The 18,593-nt window shown below is 38.4% G+C and overlaps 1 protein-coding gene and 1 pseudogene across 1 annotated transcript; both read right to left on the reverse strand.

Annotated features, from left to right (window-relative positions):
• Nucleotides 1-79: 79 nt before the first annotated feature.
• LOC101403510 (olfactory receptor 7E178-like) lies at nucleotides 80-993 on the reverse strand (annotated as a pseudogene).
• A 7,225-nt stretch (nucleotides 994-8,218) lies between these two features.
• Nucleotides 8,219-9,192, reverse strand: LOC101393565 (olfactory receptor 7E178-like). Its single transcript, XM_004434183.3, has one exon. The coding sequence runs from the start codon at nucleotides 9,104-9,106 to the stop codon at nucleotides 8,219-8,221; it is 888 nt and encodes a 295-aa protein (XP_004434240.2). The 5' UTR covers nucleotides 9,107-9,192.
• Nucleotides 9,193-18,593: the final 9,401 nt, after the last annotated feature.

Below are 18,593 nucleotides of genomic sequence, written 5' to 3' on the forward strand. Positions count from 1 at the left end.
TGCAATCATTTCTAATCCACAGAACAACAACAACAAAATAGCCCAGGGATTGAGACTGGTCTGTTCCATTGAGGAGCCTCTACAAGGCTCTCTTGATGCCCCTGTTCCTCAGGCTATAGATGAAGGGGTTCAGCATGGGGGTGACTACAGTGTACATCACTGAGGCCACCACATCCTTCTTGGGAGAATATGAGACAGTCAAACTGAGGTACAATCCAAGGCCTACTCCAGAAAATAAGCAAACAACTGACAGGTGAGAGCCACAGGTAGACAAGGCTTTGTACGTCCCACTTGTTGACAGGATTCTCAAAATTGAGGAAACAATTCATGTATAAGAGAAAAGGATCCCTAGGACTGGAACACCACCAAAAATGGCACCAATAAAATACAGTAATATTTTATTGGTGGAGGGATCATCACAGGCAATCTTGAGGAATTCAGGAGGGTCACAGAAGAAATGAGGGATTTCCACATCTGTGCAAAAGGTAAGTTGTAATACCATTAAGCAGTGCAGCTGGGAGACCAAAAGGCTGATCAAAAAAACACCAGAACCAGCAAGCTACAGAGGCGTGAGTTCATGATGACCAGGCAGTGCAGGGGCTAACAAATAGCTACAAATCGATCATAGGTCATCACAGTTAGGAGTACACTGTCCAAACATCCAAAAAGATTTTAAAAAAACAACTGAATCAGGCAGCCCACATAGGAGATGACTGTGCTATGAGTTAAAATGTCCAAAACCATTATGACCACGGTAGAAGTAAAACCGATGTCAGCAGTGGATAGAATGGAGAGGAAGAAGTACATGGGGGTGTGGGGGTGTGAGTCAGAGCTGACAGCCAGGATGATCAACAGATTCCCTAGCATGGTTTCTAAGTATGTAGATAGGAACAGGCCAAAGATTAGCAGCCGCAATTCTGGATCATCCAAGAGCCCCAGGAGGATAAATTCCAAGACACCTGTTAGATTCTGCGGTTCCACATAGAAGAGACACCTTTTGGAAAATAAATGAGAGTAGATATAAAGGAAACAGGTATACAGCTACCCATCAGTCTGTCTATATTTTGGATTCACGCAATTCATAAATCAAGTATTCATGCTTGAGGATCATACCCCTTTAGCAATATTTCTCAGTTGTGGCAAACACATTCTTCTTAGAAATCTTTTCTCATTGGATTTTGTTCCATTCACCTGTTTCTATATTCATCCACTTTGGAAAGACTGGGCTAAAGAAATTAGCAAGGATATTTAGAGATTTAAAAAATCCATATACACACTAACATAGCAGCTCCCTCCTTTGAAGGAAAAAAAGAATAAGAAATATCCTCTCCCTTAGAGAAAAAATTGTTTTAATTAAAGGACACTAGTAAGCACTCAAATGTACTTTATATTATCCAAATCCAGGACAATTAATTTCCTTGACTTGGAATATTTATAAACAATCTATAAGAACCATGTTATAAAGTGTCTAACTCCATTTTTTGTGTGTGATTTTTGGCTGCTAACAGTTTTTAAAGCAAACCTCTCTCTCTTCCCCTTCTGCCCAACATTTGGGCTAGCTGGTAAAAAAGCCTGGGTCCTCCAGTTATAATATAAATGTCATGGGGATGTAATATACATGTAAAATTATTGACAATAGTTAGTAATACTGTATTGCATATTTGAAAGTTGCTAAGAGAGTAGATCTTAAAAGCTCTCATCACAAGAAAAAAGGTTGTAACTACGTTTGGTGATAGATGTTAACTAGACGTATTGTGGTGATGATTTCACAATATATATAAATACTGAATCATTATGTTGTACACTTGAAACGAATATAATGTTATAAGTCAATTATATCTCAATAAAAAAAAAAAAAAAAGAAAGTCTAGGTCTTCCCTCCTTAGGCAACAGCGAGAGATTCAAACCTCACAAGCCCATGCATATATGCAGGAACTCTCATTGCGAACCCACACCATAACCACAATAAAAACCCCAAGCCAGCCACTTCTCTTGAACTATCTAGTCATTTCAGGCCACCTTAGAAGACACGCTATGCTCTCCCCAGACTGGGAGATCTTTATATGAGGAATAAAACTTTTTACACCCTCTTGTGTGTGTCGCATTATCAGCCTCAACATCCAAGCCAAATTTTGAGTGGAAGTCCATCCTATTTCTGCAGAGTGTCCACTACACTTGATGCAGCAAGTAGGACACTGAGACAATGACCACCACCTTCAGAGGTCTTTCTTCTCTTGCTCTGGCTTGCTCCCTGGCTCTGCTTCCTGATGACAAGCATGCACTTTGAGCTACTGCCTGCTAGAAGCTTGCACGTTCAACTGTGCTGCATTTGTTGAGTCCTTCCAATCCTCTCTTATAGATCTAACTTATCTAATTTAGATGTTGCCATATTTACTTAGCTATTAGAGACAAGAGTGTGGGATTGGGTCCTTCTTTAATGCAGCCTTGGCTCTTGTGTCTCAGCCCAGACCTATCTGTACATCTTAGAATGAAGCTGTGACTGATGCTAGGGTCAGGGGAAAGATTCTTACCCTGATTGGTTGTGTGTTTCAACCAGGCATTGGTCCTTGTGGGAGCTCAGGAGAAAGAGTATACTCTGAGCAAGATATAAGTCCATGGGGTGGTTGCTCATGAAAAAGTGGTCATTAGGAGAGAGAGAGAGAGAGAGAGAGAGAAGACGGAGGAGGAGGAAAAGGAAGAGGAAAAAGAAGAAGAAAAGGAGCCATTTTGTGTCATGCTGAGGTCTGGCTTCTAAAAACAGACCAGAACCTTTAAATATCTTTGTTGCTACTGTTGCCCCATGCCTTTGTTACAACAAAGATCCAGATCCTCAAGACTATAGGGAGAAACACGCATGGCACCCCGTACCACAGTGAAAGGGTTAATTCAAACCTGATTTAACCACAGGGTATATAAACCCTATTAAATAACTATTTTCATGGAGGAGGTCCCTAACCCTGAAGATACTGATTTGGGGCTCTCTGGAAAAAAGAGATTTGTAAATACAAGCAGGATAGAGAGGACCTCCTTTGAAGTATATCCAGTGATAAATAAATAAAAAGAGGAAAAGAAGAGAAAAAAAGAAACCTGGATATGAGGGAGGAAACAAAAAACTGAAACAGAGATACACAATTTTATCCAGTTGGAACTCCAAAATTCACTAAAAGATTTTAAAGAACGAAAAATGAAAGGATGCCAATTAGTTTTTGACTCTCTTCAACCTAGGCTTTGAATTAACTTTAATATGTGCTGAAATACACCGATTGGCAAACCTTCATGTCCTCAATCAATACTGGGGCTCAAATTACAGTAATAGCAGGAGATCCCCCCAAATTTAAACAGGATACCCTCTATAATCTTAGGGAGGTACTTGAACATAAAAATAGACAACAAACATGTATACCTTACCTTTGCCATTGGAACTATTGTCTTGCCTGAATTCCCCATTGCAAGAGTACCCATTGCCCTCAAAAATCACATAGTGGGCATGGACATTCTGGCTAAATTAAAATTAAATTAAGTCTTTGACACTGTCTAGGAAAAACCTACCAAGTTTTTCACCTCTTGTTCTATCTTCTTTGCTCTTAGACAGAAAACTTCACTTCTGACACTTCTGGTCACCAAATGTGGGTTTTTTCCCCCCACATCAAGCAATTCTCCACAACACCAGCTGAGTATCCTACAATTTAATTCACTTCTGACACTATTTGCCTGGAGTTTCAGATCCCACAAGACTGCACCCATTTCAGATGCCAGTCATAAGTAGTAGGTTCCCAGGTTACCCACAACTTATGGCCAACTTGGCTACAGATCAGAGGTTCCAAAGTGTTCACCTTCTCAGATTTGATTAATTTGTCACTCTGGGAAGAGTCCTTGGAGGGAAATGACCAATCTCATTCATTTCTCTAGTCATAGAGGACATCCCTGGAAGGGATGAAAGCCCATGTTGGAAAGCTGGAAGCCATATTGTTTGTGGAAGCCATATTGACTGTGCTCTGCTCCTGTGAACTAATGAAGGGTTATCAATATTTAACAGAGCTTTATTGTTTTGGTTGCCTTTGCCAACCACAGTGCAGGTGCTTGGGAATCAGAAATGAATGAGACTCAGTAATTTACCTGCAAGCATTCTGCCTGGAGTGGTGTAGAAATAGAAAGGAGAGGTTGAGTAGGTTGCTTGGGGATTTTTTTAATTTTGACATTTTATTTAACCCACTACACCAATAATATTATAATTTCACCAATATACAAAATTGAGATATTTTACATTCTTTTATTGTACTTCTTGAAAATCTGGTATTTTATACTGACAGCACATCTCAATTTGGTCTAGCCACGTTTCAAGGGCTCAGTAGCCATATGAAACTAAATTGTATGGAAAGGCATTGTCCTGTGACCTGTGAATAGAATCTCACTGCTCAGATCCAAACCTGACTTCACCCCTTTTTACACCAGGACCTGGTAAAAATTAAATAAGAATACTGTACTCATTTCTTCAGCTGTAATATAATGATAATGTGTACACCTATATCATGAGGGGTAAAAATGCAGATGAAAACTAAAATGCTACATAGCACATAGCTTGAAGCCTGCCTCAGGAAACTCTCAATAAAGTTTCACAATATTGTGGTTATTCACCTCATCACCATCGTGATCATAATCATCACGTTCATGATCATTTTAGAGTGCTTAGGGGATAGTTTGAAGAGATCCATTTCCTGCTCTGGTGCGGGCGATGACTATGGAAGCTAGAAATGATGATGGAAGAGAGCAGAATTCTCGATGAGAGTTCTGCAATCCCCACCTGAAAGAAGAACATAAACTTCATTGGCCTTGAGCTGAAACTTTGCACATTGATGCCCCCCCATCGGGCTATCTCCATTGTCTCTCTATCTTTATAATGCGGAGACAAGATCCTCCACAGTCCCTCCTCCATCCACCATCTCCCTCGGCACTCACTGGTCTGTGCTGTATGTCTGCTGGGTCATGACCTAGGAGTTTGGATCCATTGCCCTCTTCTGCCTGATGAATGATGAGAGCTGAGGCTCTGCCCTCAGGTCTGACAGGAAAACAGACTGAGGCATGGATCCACTGATGGAGACAATGACTCTGGGATGAGGAGATACGGATATGAAGCCTAGCTGGGACTGGCACATTGAAATGCTGGAGGCACTAGCTAATTATTTTGTCCTGTATGGCCTTGAGAGGTCAATGCACAGAGCTCATAATTAGCAAAATTGGTCCATGTTATCCCAATCTCCAAGGACTTCCTAATACTAACAGAAGAAAAAAAGGTATATTCGAAAACTATTGACTTCTTTTACGCCTGTGAAGAAGATTAGCCCTGAGCTAACATCCGTTGCCAATCCTCCTCTTTTTGCTGAGGAAGACTGACCCTGGGCTATCCGTGCCCATCTTCCTCTACTTTATATGGGACGCCGCCACAGCATGGCTTGATAAGCGGTGCACAGGTCCGCACCCGGGATCCGAACCTGCGAACCCCGGAGTGCTGAAGCAGAGCACGTGAACTTAACCACTACACCACCAGGCTGGCCCCAGACAACTATTGACTTTTATGCTTTTGTTTATATTTTACTACTTCTCTTAAATAAACCTGGGTATCTAACAAGAGTGTAATCCAAGTGTCATAGGTCTGCAGTCACCTCAAGGTTTGACCAGGAGAGGATCTGTCCCATGTGCTCTCACATGTCTGTTGGAAGAATACAGTTCCTTGTGGACTGTTGGTGAGAGGCCTTCGTCAGTTCTCTGCCACATGGGTCTCTCATAGTGAAACTCACACATGGCAGTTGGCTTCCATCAGAACAAGCAGACAGATGATAGAGAAACAAGAACCAGGAAGATGAAAGTCAGAATCTTTCTGTATCCTAACCTCAAAAGTGACATCTCATCAGTTCTGTCATGTTGTGCTAGCTAGAACCAGTTACTAGGCCCAGGACACACTCAAGGGGATTATGCTAAGTAAAATAAGTCAAATAGAGAAAGATAAATACTGCATGATATCTCTTATATGTGAAAAATAGAAAAGCCAAACTCACAGAAACAGAGAGTAGAATGGTGGTTACCAGAAGGTAGGGAGTGGGGGAGATGGGGAGATGTTGGTCAAAGGGTTCAATCTTCCAGATGTAAGCTGAATATGTTCTGGGAATCTAATATACAGCATGGTGACTGTAGTTAACAATAATGTATTATATACTTGAAAGTTGCTAAGAGAGTATATCTTAAATGTTCTCACCACAAAAAAGAAATGGTAATTATGTGACATGATGGAGGTGTTAGCTAACACTATGGTGGTGATCACTTTGCAATGTATAAGTGTATCAAATCAACACATTGTACATCTTAAACTTACACAGTGTTATATGTCAATAATATCTCAGTAAAGTTTAAAAAAGAAATACATCAACCTTAGGGTAGATGATGATGATAATGATATCTATATTTACTTAGTTCTTACCATGTGCATATTGTTTATTTAATCCCAGAGTTCTTTCGGCTAAAAATCATTAAAACTGAAGTATTAGAATCCATGAGAGGTATAAAAATATATCACAGTGTATGCAAATAATAAGTGAGAGGAGCTGATGTTGCAAATCAAATTTCAGCCTACAAAGCCCATATGTTGAAACTATACACTGGCCTATTAATTCTTGATTATGATAGTTTGACCTTATTGATCCACTACTATATATTAAATACTATTCAGTCCATTTGATTATAGCTTCTCAATCAGCTTCAACTACCATTTGACTGGTCCACGACACAATTATATATAATTATTGCATGGCCTTGGAAGATAAGCACTATTGCTCTTAATTTGCTGTTGAGGATTTTGAGGCTCAGAAAGGAACTTTGAGTTGCCAAAGGTTTCAAATTTTTGAGTCAATATCTGGGCAGTGGAGTGTCTTCATATCCCACATCCTAAACAGGCTGTTACTAGTGAAAGGAAGCAGTTCACCTTTGCTGATGACATGAACCTTTGCTGCATAGCGTAGGGTAAAGGAAGACAAAGTTCAACTTATTTACGATGAAATTTGTGATTTAATAATCCTCTGACACCATTAGAGCCACACGTCAACTAGAAATATGATTCCAGTACTGAAATCTCAGTTGTACACTCTAAACAAAGACATATATTTAAGACCATTTCTTTATGAGCTCACTTTGCAATATTCCAATTGCACACAACTGATATACCTTTTTCCTTATCTTGTGATTTATCATTCAGGCTTCAGTCAATAAAAAAGAAACCAAGCTAATTATTTCAATGAAGAGAAATGAGTACAGGGATTTGGTTAAATAGCTACTGAAAGACAAAGGCAAAAATGGAACAATGTGTTGCCAGATGGAAGCCATAAATATCAAGGGCTTAGGGGTGTAAAGGGAGTAGTGAACTTAACTTTAGAGTGTAGTGAAATTTACTGACCATTACTAAAAGTATGTAACAAGAAAGCCAGATGGAAAATAGAGCAGTGATTTCAAGAGACCCACTCTGGTACCACAAGATAAGTATAGCAGGGTGAGTTTGGAGCAGAGATACAATAGCTTAATAAACAGCACAAACGAAAATTTTATGGCATTGAAGGACAATTTATTTGAAGAAAACCACATTGCCTGGAGCTACGATAAGCCCTTTTGTATATTAAATTTTATGAGCTCGATCTCTTTAGGAGCTCACAACTGAACCATCTCAGATGATTTGAAAAATCCTCATACCTAGACAGAAACCAGTCCAACTAAATCAGACTCTCTGGTGTTGAGACCCAGTCATCAGTATTTATACAACTCCACCAAGGGATGCCAATAAAATCCATGGTTAGAGACCAGTGAACTGCATCCTCAGACATTACCTGAATAAACAGATTTGACAGATGCAAAATTCATATGGAAAATACACAGAAACCATGGCAAACGATGCAAATTTTAAGTATATGACAAGAGAGTGTGCATTTCACCTGGATACCAGAGGCAGTGAGGAGAACCTCTCATGAGTTCATTATGCTGCACAAAGGATTCCAGAATACTCCTTCAGTCCAATTAAAGACAAATCAAAAGAATATTCGTATATGAAATACGGAGGGGAATGAAAACCATGAGACTGAAAAAATAATGTGATCGAGGAAGCAGTATTCGCTGGTCTACATGTTTGGTTTTGCTGATTTTTCCAACACACACTTCGAAAAGGATTGCACACACACTGAGGTTAGATTTGTCTGCTGTGGAGTCTCCATAGGGTGTTCTTAATGTCCCTGTTCCTCAGGCTGTAAATGAAGGGATTCAGCATGGGGGTGACTACGGTGTACACAATCAAGGCCACGACATCTTTCCTGGGGGAAAGTGACAATGCTGATCCAAGGTAAACTCCAATAGCTGTTCCATAAAATAAGCAAACAACAGACAGATGAGAGCAACAGGTGGAGAAGGCTTTGTACTTCCCATCTGATGAGGAGATTCTCACAATGGAGGAAACAATTTTATAGTAAGAGAAAAAGATCCCTGAGATAGGAAGAAAACCAGAGATGGCACCAACCAAATACATGACTATGTTATTGGTGAAAGTGTCAGAACAGGCAAGGGTGAGGAGTTGAGAAGGGTCACAGAAAAAATTAGAAATATCCACATCCTTGAAGCAGGTAACTTGTAGCACAATCAAATTGTGCAGCAGGGAGTCCAAAAGGCTAATTAAAAAAGATGCCAAAACTGAGAAGCCACAGACGCATGGGTTCATGATGACCGGGTAGTGCAGGGGGTGACAGATGGCCACAAACCGGTCATATGCCATCACAGTCAGAAGCATACTATCCATACATCCAAAAATGATCAAAAAAGACATCTGTGTCAGGCATCCCACATAGGAGATGACTCTGCTGTGAGTTTGGATGTCCACAATCATCTTGGGGATGGTGGTGGAGGTGATACCAATGTCAACCAAAGACAGGTTGGAGAGGAAGAAGTACATGGGGGTGTGGAGGTGGGAGTCAGAGCTGACAGCCAGGATGATGAGCAGGTTCCCCAACGTGGTGACCAGGTACATGGACAGGAACAGCCCAAATAGCAAAGCCTGCTGCTCTGGATCATCTGAGAGTCCCATGAGAAAGAATTCTGAAACATGTGTTAGATTCTGTGGTTCTGTGGAGCTTGGACACCTTTTCAACAAGAAAAGAGGGTTGGAAAAAAGGAAACAAGTAAGTGGACACCCAGCACTGTGATCATATTTTGGACACATATTCAAGAATTCACTTGTGACGTCGTACACTCCAGTACCTTTGGTAATATTTCTCAGTGTCTCAAATCCAATTTTCCTAGAACTGTTTTCTCACTGGTTTCTGTGTTATTCATCTCTATACACACTTTAGAGACACTCAACTGAAGAGTATCAGAGGAGCATGAATATTTGAGAGAACAAATCCATGATCACAGTAAAATACAGCCTGCTTCTTTAAGAAAGAATATACTATAAGAAAGGCCCTTGTCCCTTGTAGAAAAAAGATCATTTGAATTTAAAGAAATTCAGAAGTAGTTAAATATACCTTATTTTATTCAAATACAATGCTAGATATTCCCTTCATTTAGAATATTTATAAAAACACTCTATAAAAGGCAATCTGGATTATAAAATAAAGTTGAATACCTATTCAGAAAATATTTTTATTTGACAGTTATCTTCATGAGTTTCATCATTCTTGGTTTTCTGTCCTCCCTCATTCATGGAAATAAGTGATTGCTCAAATATGAGGGTTGTGTTTTAGAAATCCTTCAGTGTATAATTCCTATATTTGACTTTGGGGGACTTCAAATTTTGGCAAATATGGTTCAGTTAAGTGCACATAGTCATACAGCATTGATGACTATGAAGATGTTGGTGTACAGAGCATCCGTCAATGACCAAACATAACGAAATTTGAGAAACACTCTTGGAATTTTTTATTTTATATAGTTTTATTTGTGTCAACCACATACAATCTCAGTAAAAGGTCCTGTGTATAAAACCACTTTTTGCTTTTTTTGGACTCGATTCTGTAGTGGCCTGATAATCCTGTTTCATTGTTTATTTTTTTCCAGCTTTATTGAGGTATGATTGACAAATAAAAATTGTGTATATTTAGGTTGTACAACATAAATGTTTTTTAAGGTATACAATGTGATGATTTAATATACATATTAAATGATTACCACAACCAAGTTAATTAACACATCTGTCACCTCACATACTTACCAGTTTTTGTGTGTGTGGTGAGGACATTTAAGATTTCCTCTTAGTAGATTTCAAGTATTCAATACAGTATAATTAATTATAGTCACTATGCTGTACTTTAGATCCCCAGAACTCATTCGTCTTCTAACTAGAAGTTTGTATCCCTTGACCAATATCTCCCCATTTCCCCCACCATCCAGCCCCTGACAAGCACAGTTCTACTCCTTGGTTCTATGAATTTGATTTTCTTAGATTCCACATATACATGAGATCATACAGTATTTGTCTTTCTATTTGTGGCGTAATTCAATAAGCATAATGTTCTCAGGTCCATCCATCTTATCATAAGTGGCAGGATTTCCTTCTTTTTATGGCAGAATAATATTCCAGTGTGTTTACATGTATGTGAATATATTAGATCACATTTTCTTTATCCATTCCTCTGTCAACTAGACACTTTGATTATTTTTATATCTTGTCTATTGTGAATAATACTGCAATGAACATGGAAGTACAGATATTTCTTTGAGATACTGATTTTATTTCCTTCAGATATATACCCAGAAGTGAGATGTTGTATCATATGATAGTTCCATTTTAATTAGCAGTAGTTTTTAACTTTTTGAGGAACCTCCATATTGTTTTCCGTAATGGCTGTACCAATATTCATTCCCACCTCCAGTGCGCCACTGTTCCCTTTTCTCCACATCCTCACCAACACTTGTCTTCTGTTTTTTTGATCATAGCCATTCTAACAGGGGTGAGGTGATATCTGATCGTGATTTTGGTTTGCATTTCCCTGATGGTTAGTGATGCTGAGCACCTTTTCAGATACTTGTTGGTCTTGTTTTTCTGATAATAAACCCTCTTATTTACAGTTGAGTTCAGCACCAGGGGAGGTCCCACGATCAGGTTTAAGACCCAGTCTTCTTATGTCTAGTTATCAGATTTTCATTTAATCCTTCCTGATGCAGGGATTGCAATTTTCTTACTTCGCTTACCTGTAGGTAGTTATGGTTTATCAATTTGACAGGTCACATTATGATTTAATTCAGAAAAAATGCAAAAATAGAATAATATAAATGCTTCTGGGCAGTTTCCTCATCTGTAAAATTGGGATAATAATTGAACCTACCTTATAGAAATATTGTAAGAAAGTTTTAAAAAAACATTTAAACTGCTTAGACCAGTGGTTCTCAGTTCCAGTTGATCAAATATATTTACCTGTGGTTATTTTAAAATATACAGATACCCTGCCCTTAGCCTAGAACCAATTTACTCAGGATCTCTACACATAAGGTTCTTGGTCATCCTAATGTGCAGCTGGGGGTGAGAAACACTGCCTTAAATTGTTGCCCAATACTTAGAAAATACTTAACAAATTTAAAATGTATATTTATAATCTAGTAAAATATTTATAATTTATTTTATTTATATTAAATAAATATTTAGTGTACATTATATATTTTCTATTATATTATTATTTATATAAATTTCTTCTTACAACAGTCCTATGAAAATTCTTGCCCCTCTCTCCATATCACACAAGTGAGAATTTGTATATAACAGGTGAGTGGGGATTAGTTGTTCAACTTCTTGCATGTTCAATTTTAATAATAATTGCCTACATTTGTTGTTCCATTACAAAAAGCATTTTATATCAGCTACATCCTCTTATTCTTAAGGTGTACATTTGAAAATATCCTTGAAGTCTGACTTGAGATAATCATTCCATGATCCACATTAAATATTCATCTTGTGTAGAAAATATTTTCAATCTTAGATTTCATAACTGACTGTAGACTGCACAACTATTCATAGAAAGCCCTATAATCCACCACATTAATGCCATTATTGCCTCTATAAACCACTGGCTCATTCCTATAATTCATAGCTAGTCTTACTGAACCAAAAGAGGATGAATCATTTCTTCTACCTTCATTTGCTCATCTGGGACTAAAGAAGGTTTACAAAGAACTAGTCATTAGCTACAATAGAGGTGAAGAGAATGGGTGGAGGGAAAATGAAATCAATGTTTGAGTCTTATATCTTTCACGCCCTATATGTAGAGTGTGTGTAAATCTCTCAACCTCTCTGTACTTCTGTTCCTTCTTGGAAATGGAGAGTCTAACTCTCATCTCTGGAAGATGTGTGGCACCTAAGGGAAGTTTGGAACTTAATAAATATTTGGTCAATTTTTTAATAAAAAATTTCAATCATTATTGGAATAGCGTATTTAGTAATGAAATGCAATCCCCAAATTTAATGACATTTTACAGATTATGTGGCAGAGAAGTCAAAGCCTTTCCTGTCTCACTGCACTGGGGCATGGAATGACATGAAATCCTAAACATATCTCAGCCCATTTATTTACTGCCTCCTTCGTTTCGGCCTCTTTTTTTCATATTTATTAAAACCTCTGCATGAGTTTTCCAATAATGGATGCTGTAGATATTATTAAATGGAAAATAATAGGTACCATAGAAAGTCAATGACATAGACACAAACAAGCACTATTTTATCCTGTCTCTAGTCCTATGGGACATTCCTGAAAAGGCATAAACAGTCAAATGTGTGGAAGCCATATTGCCCACATGTTGTGTTTATGAACAATGGAAGGGTCTATTCAATATTTAACCAAGACTTTTTTGTTTTTGATGCCTTCCTCTGTGCAAAAAGGTATAGGCTCTGCACATGAGAAATAAATGAGATTTAGTCATTTCTCTTCATACACTGAGGACGTACTTGTATAAACAAAAATAAAATGTCCTGTCAGGGATATAGGGAAACCATAACTTCAGGTCACCAGATATTTAAGTCAAATGACATGAGAATTAGCTTTATAATTATTAGTAATAAAATATCTAAAATTTACTTTGCCCTTGCTTTATGCATTCATCACATTTACTGCAGAAAGGGCATCCATTATTTGTTTAATTCTTCTTTAGTGGAGTTGTATCAACCAGGAACCAACTCAGATAACAATCTTAAGTCTCAGAGATACTAAGAACTTTCCCCATAACACACCAATAGTAAATAAAGCAGACAGGATAAAAAATTAAATTGTTAGTCTCTGAGTTCCATGCACTGAACTTCATTATTTCCAGTCTTTCTGAAAGTTTGAGCAGAGGTACAGAGGTATTAACCACAGGTACATCTGAGACACATTTTTAACTGTTTTCAGTTTCATGAGTAGGAATGGACCCCAAGACTCCAACTTTATGTCTCCTCCTGTGATTGAGTAGGCTGATTATAAGAATGGAGGAGGGCATAGCAGTTAAGTGCGCGTGCTCCGCTTTGGCTGCCTGGGGTTCACAGGTTCAGATGCCGGGCGCGCACCAATGCACTGCTTGTCAAGCCATGCTGTGGCAGCGTCCTATATTAAATAAAGGAAGATGAGCATGGATGTTAGCTCAGGCCTAAACTTCCTCACACACACAAAAAAAAGAATTGAGGCGGAAGTGGACAGTTGAAGTGAAATCCAGGAGCAGGGGCAAGAGGGAGAGATCTGCCCTGAATTATCATGAGCCAACTCTCTATGATCACTGCCTGTGATCTCAGTCATCCTTTCTATAGTTGATGCAGCAAGTGCTGCCTACTGCTCTCCACTGTGGTCTAATAGAAACCCGTAAAGGGAAGAGCATAGTGAGCAGGGAGTCACTGCTAGGACTGACAGGGAAGTGAAATGACTGTTTGAGTTGGCAGGAGAGAAGACTTGCCAGATGCCTGAGTCTGGAGTCAGGCTGCCCAGATCCCTTCAACTCTTCCTAACTCATGATCTAGTACAAGTTACATAAAATGCTGTGCTCCTTTCCTCTTACTTAAAATAATGATATATGTGTGTTTATAATTTGGAGATATTATGCAGATGAAATCAAACTAGATACATAAAACACATACCTCCAAGCCCAGCAATTAGGAAGCCCTCAATAAACATGATGCTATGGTTAATGTCATCCCCCTCCTCATCATCCTCATCATCACCTTCATGATCATTTTGAAGTGCTTAGGGGAAAGTTTAAAGAGATCCATTTGCTGCTATATTGGGGGAGATGCCAACCAGAGCCAGAACAAGTGAGGCTAGAGACATAACTCTGAATTAGAGTTCTCACACCCCCACCAGAACCAAGAACATAAATTTTTCAGGTCTCAGTTGAAATTTTGTACATTGGTGCCCTCCCATCTGTCTATGGCAATGGTCATGTTTGTCTTCTTGAAGAAGAAATAATGCTCCTGACAGTCTCTCCTCCAATCATGGTCTCCCACAGCACTTACTGGGCTGGGCTGCATCTCTGCTGGAGCATGACCAAGGAGTGTGGATTCACTGACCCTATGCTGCCTGGTGTGTGATGAAGGCTCAGGGTCCCTCCTCAGGACTGGCAGGAAGACAGACTCAGGCTAGGAACTTCTGTTGCAGATGCCCGCAAAGGAAGGAGACACAGGCACAGAGGCATGATACTAGAACTGGCAAAGTAAAGGGTGGGAAGCACTAGCCAATTATTCATAATCGTATAACCTTGGAGGCTCAATGCACAAAGCTCATAATCAGCCAGTTGGTCCATGTCATCCCAATCTCTGAGGACTTGCTAATATTAATTGAAGAGGAAAAGGAGACAAGTGAATGTCCTTAGAAGGGTCTGGATCCTTCCTCTACTCAGGAGGCGGTTCAACCATACTCCTTGCTTCTTACTTCCCAGTTACAGGACCTTAACATAAAATTCAGACTTCTTTTCAATTTAACAACTCGGTGCGTGATTTTGACATCTATAAATCCATTGTATTAATCATGAAGTCTATGCAGAATTAGGTCTTCTATATCAAGTACATGATACTGTTTTCATTTTCTCAGTTAATATTTGTCTCTAAAGTTAAATTATAATTTTCATTTCCTTAGACCTTGGTTGCATTGACATTTTATATGTTGGAGATTTACAGGATTTTTTTTTTTGGCTAATTTGAATGAGTCTTAAGTTCTAAATTTTAAAGCTAATTGAACTACATTTTCATATTACAAAACTATTGATTCTTACATATTTATTTGGTCACTGATACTTGACTTAAATACTTCAGAGGGCCTCTCAGAAAGTTGCAATCATGGTGTCAGCCAGGGCTACAGTCATCTCATGGCTTGACTGGCACAGGCCCACTTCCAGTCTCACTCATAAGATTCATGGTAGGATTCACATATTTGCAGGCTATTGGCCAGAGAATTCCCTCAGTTCCTTGACACAAGGCTCTCTTGATGGGACAGCTCACAACACGGCAGTTGGGTTCCAGCAACATGAGCAACTGAAAGAGAAGAGAGAAGCCACAAGAAGAAAGCCAGTATTTTTTTTCTTTCACTCTATTCCCAGAAGTGACTTCTCAACAGTTTTTCCACATTCTCATTGTCGGAAGTGAGTCACTATATCCGTCTCACATTCACTGAAAGGGAAATACATAAGGGCATGAAAACCAAGAGTTGGAGATCATTGGAAGCATCTTAGATACTGCCCACCACACAGGCTTCATCTTCTATAAGTACTTTGTGCTCCAAGCCTCAGGTCATCTACACACACACACACACACACACACACACACACACACACAGCAATATTATTCAGCCATGAAAAAGGAAGAAATCCTGCTATTTGCTACAACATGGATGGACCTTGAAATCATTATGCTAAGTGAAATAAGTCAGACGGAGAATGACAAATACTGTACAATCTTGCTCATATATGGAATCTAAGAATATTGAACTCATAGACGCAGAGTAGATTGGCAGTTTCCAGGGGCTGAGGGGTGGTGGAAATGGGGAGATGTTGGTCAAAGGGTATAAACTTTCTGTTATAAGAATAAGTTCCAGGGATCTAATGTACATCATGGTGACTATAATTAACAATACTGTGTTGTGTACTTGAAAGTTGCTATGAGAGAAGAGTTAATGTTCTCACCATAACAACAGCAATAAAAAAAATGATAACTATGTGAGGTAAAGCGTGTGTTAACTAACCTTATTTTGGTAAACATTTTGCAATATACATGTGTATCAAAACATCATATTGTACACCTTAAAATACAAAATGTTTATGTCAATTATGTCTCAATAATGCAAAAAAAAAAAAAAAAACCTGAAAGCCTAAAAAAGAACAATGCCCTAGTTTTGTTTGCCAACAAGGTGCGTCTACCTCCAGAATAATGTCTGTTGTCCTGTTTACCAGTATTTCAGAAGTATTAATGGAGTGATATACTAGCCAGAAAAGAGGACATAAAAGATTTGGTCAGAAAAGGCTGCCTTATAAGACAAGTTGAAATGTAAGTCTAACATCCCATTTTTCTAGTCATCTGAGAACATTTAAAATTAAATAATTTTGTCATTGTTTTTATCATATAAATTCAACCCAATCTTGTGATGCAAGTCTATTTACTCCCATTTTACCAATTGTGAACCTAATGGAAAGGTATTGTACGCATGCTGTAGAAAACCTAGGATTAGTACTCATGTGTGTACTTTCTATTTCAATATTTTCAGATTTAAAATTTCTTATGTTCATTTGTCTTTGTGAATTTTAAGGTGATGTAAAATGAAAACAGGATGTAGTAAAGTTATCAGAACATAAACTGGAAATTAAACCACACACACAAAAAAGCAACATTACTTTGACACTTTCCAAGGTTCTTTGGCTATCACTCAGGTTTGCATATGTGAATATGCACATATAATATTTTAGTAATTTTTATTGCATGAAATCTCTTCCCACTAACTGATGTGAATTGAATTTATCCCCTGCAAGTGCATTCCATTCTCTAATATTAAATTTTCTCATCCATATATTGGTAGGTGATTTTCCTTAAAGGCAATGCAAATTAAGCTAGTTATGGATAGCTTTTCAGAGAGCCAAGATAACCACTATAAAAATGATGTGTGATGTCTCCAAGGAGAGATGGATACCAATCTTGTAGAATTCAAAAGAAACCCAAAAACTGAGTTATCATTACAGAAAGTATGATAATAAAGTCAAGTCCTAACCAGGCTGTTACTGGAAAGAGCTCCGCTTTGCTGACAACATGGTCCTTTCAAATCCTAGAGTAAAAGAAAAGAAGATAAATTCCAACAACTGGAAATATGATATCACCACCTATTTTCCAGATGTATACCCATGACCAAGATATAGATAGCGTTTACAGCCACCTTTCTTACCTTAGCACATTTTGCAATCTTCCAATTGCAGACACCTCACAACATACTTTTATACCCCAGGTTACAATATCAGTGATGGTTCAGTCAAGAAAAGAGAAACCACTTAGTCATTTTAATGAAGAGAATTTAATTAGGGAATTGGATATTGAACGACTGAAATGCATAAAAGAACAATGAGATAATATAGCCATCATAAGTGAAGGAAGAAGCTACCACACCAGAGGCTTGAGAGGTGTAAAGGGAAAAGTTGAGCTTTTAGGGCAAGGTGACATTTACTTACTACTATTGAAAGTACTTAAAGTGAACACAAGATGGAAAATAAAGCAGTGATTTCAAGAGCCCCACCTCAGCACCACAAAGCAAAATATCGAAGTGTGAGTTTGGAGCAGAGGGACCATAGTTTCATAACCAGCACATGTGCCCAGCTGTATAGTGTACAGAGAGAAGATATGTGAAGAAACGTGATCAGGAATAATGCGGAAAACACATTGCCTATTGCTACAGTGGGCTTTTTGTATCTTCCCTTTTGGAGCTCTAATCTCTTTAAGATCATTGGCATTTTCCCATTAGCTGTTAGGATCCAAGACACACAGATCATCTTAAATGAAAGATCTCACTTAGATCAGTATTTCTCATTGTTGGTTTCACAATAGAAACAGCTGGGGGCTTTTAAAAATCCTCATGCTCAGGCCACACATTAGTCCAATTAAATCAGAATCTCTGGTGGCGAGACACAGTTTTCAGTATTTTTAAACTTCCCAGATGATTCCAATAAAAGCCAAGGTTGAGAACCAGTGACATGCACCCTCACACATAACCTGCATAAACAGATTTGATAAATGAGAAATTTGTATGGAAAATACACAAGAGCTGTGGGAAAGATGTAACTTTTAAATACACAAAAAGAGAGTTGTTCATCTTTCTGGGATGCCTGGGTCATCAATGATAAACTATAGACGTCTCCATGGATATAATAGAATTTAGTCATGCAGTGATTATGTTATACAAAGGATCCCATACTACGCCCCCAGTCCCACTAAAGACATACCAAAAGAAGCAATATTCAGGTATTACAAAAGGAGAGAAAGCCATAAGAGCTACAAAATGATGTGATGAGAGGGGTAGGATTTACAGGTCTAGATGTTTAGTTTTGCTGCATTTTCCAACCTACACTCCAAATGAATGGCACAGGTACTGATA

Source organism: Ceratotherium simum, chromosome 39 (assembly GCF_057802395.1).
Source record: "Ceratotherium simum simum isolate JZ-2026a chromosome 39, ASM5780239v1, whole genome shotgun sequence".
In the NCBI taxonomy this organism is placed as follows: Eukaryota; Metazoa; Chordata; class Mammalia; order Perissodactyla; family Rhinocerotidae; genus Ceratotherium; species Ceratotherium simum.